General features: G+C 15.5%; 1 protein-coding gene across 3 annotated transcripts in view; it reads left to right on the forward strand.

Moving 5' to 3' along the window:
• Nucleotides 1-631, forward strand: part of LOC102678369 (lipopolysaccharide-induced tumor necrosis factor-alpha factor homolog) — a 3,295-nt gene extending 2,664 nt beyond the window's left edge. For all 3 annotated transcript variants that reach the window (XM_006623289.2, XM_031514055.1, XM_031514056.1), the window contains 2 exons: nucleotides 279-423; nucleotides 515-631. In XM_006623289.2, coding sequence (XP_006623352.1) covers nucleotides 279-423; nucleotides 515-617 — 248 coding nt within the window. In that variant the 3' untranslated portion in view covers nucleotides 618-631. The remainder of the gene's footprint in view (nucleotides 1-278; nucleotides 424-514) is intronic.
• The last annotated feature ends 239 nt before the right edge of the window (nucleotides 632-870 follow it).

Below are 870 nucleotides of genomic sequence, written 5' to 3' on the forward strand. Positions count from 1 at the left end.
ATAATATTGATTAAATATATATTATAAATATTGAAGAAATATATTCAGTAAATTTTACTAAAATTCTTATTTTCAATAAATAAATTTAAATAATGATATTAATAATGGTTAGATATTTATGACTTTTACTATTATTATTATATTAGAAAAAATTTGTTTAATTAATATTTTAATTTACAAAAATTTATATTTTTATAAGATAAGTTTTGTTATTATTAATAATTATTATGTTAAATATTTTTATATGAAAAACCTAATATTAAATAATAATTTTGCAGATATCATTGTCATTGGAAATACACAGTTTGGTTCAGAATCACAACAATTAACATGTCCATATTGTCATGCGCAAATTAGTACAAGAGTTGAAACTGAATCAAATATGAAAACTCATTTATTTGCATTACTTCTTTGCGCTTTTGGGTAATTATATAAAATATAATTAAATTTTATTTAAATTTATTAATTATTTTATAAAAAAGAAAAATTGAATCATATTTATAATTGTTTTTAGATTTTGGTGTTGTGTTCCTTGTCCTTACTGTATTGACAGTTGTTTATCTAAAAAACATTACTGTCCAGCTTGTAATGCATATTTAGGAGAAGCAAACAACTGAAAATAAATTTAAGATATAAGTATGAAATAATATATAATATAAATATAAAGTATTATATACTGTTGAAAATAAAGTATTATTAATAATTTTTCTTTATATAATATACATATAATATATATATATATGGATTATATATATATATTATTATAATTTTTTATTATGTATATAAAAATATTATGCATTAATAATATATATATTATTATAATTTTTTATTATGTATATAAAAATATTATGCATTTATTTTACGTAATTA

This window comes from Apis dorsata, unplaced genomic scaffold (assembly GCF_000469605.1).
Source record: "Apis dorsata unplaced genomic scaffold, Apis dorsata 1.3 scaffold_877, whole genome shotgun sequence".
In the NCBI taxonomy this organism is placed as follows: Eukaryota; Metazoa; Arthropoda; class Insecta; order Hymenoptera; family Apidae; genus Apis; species Apis dorsata.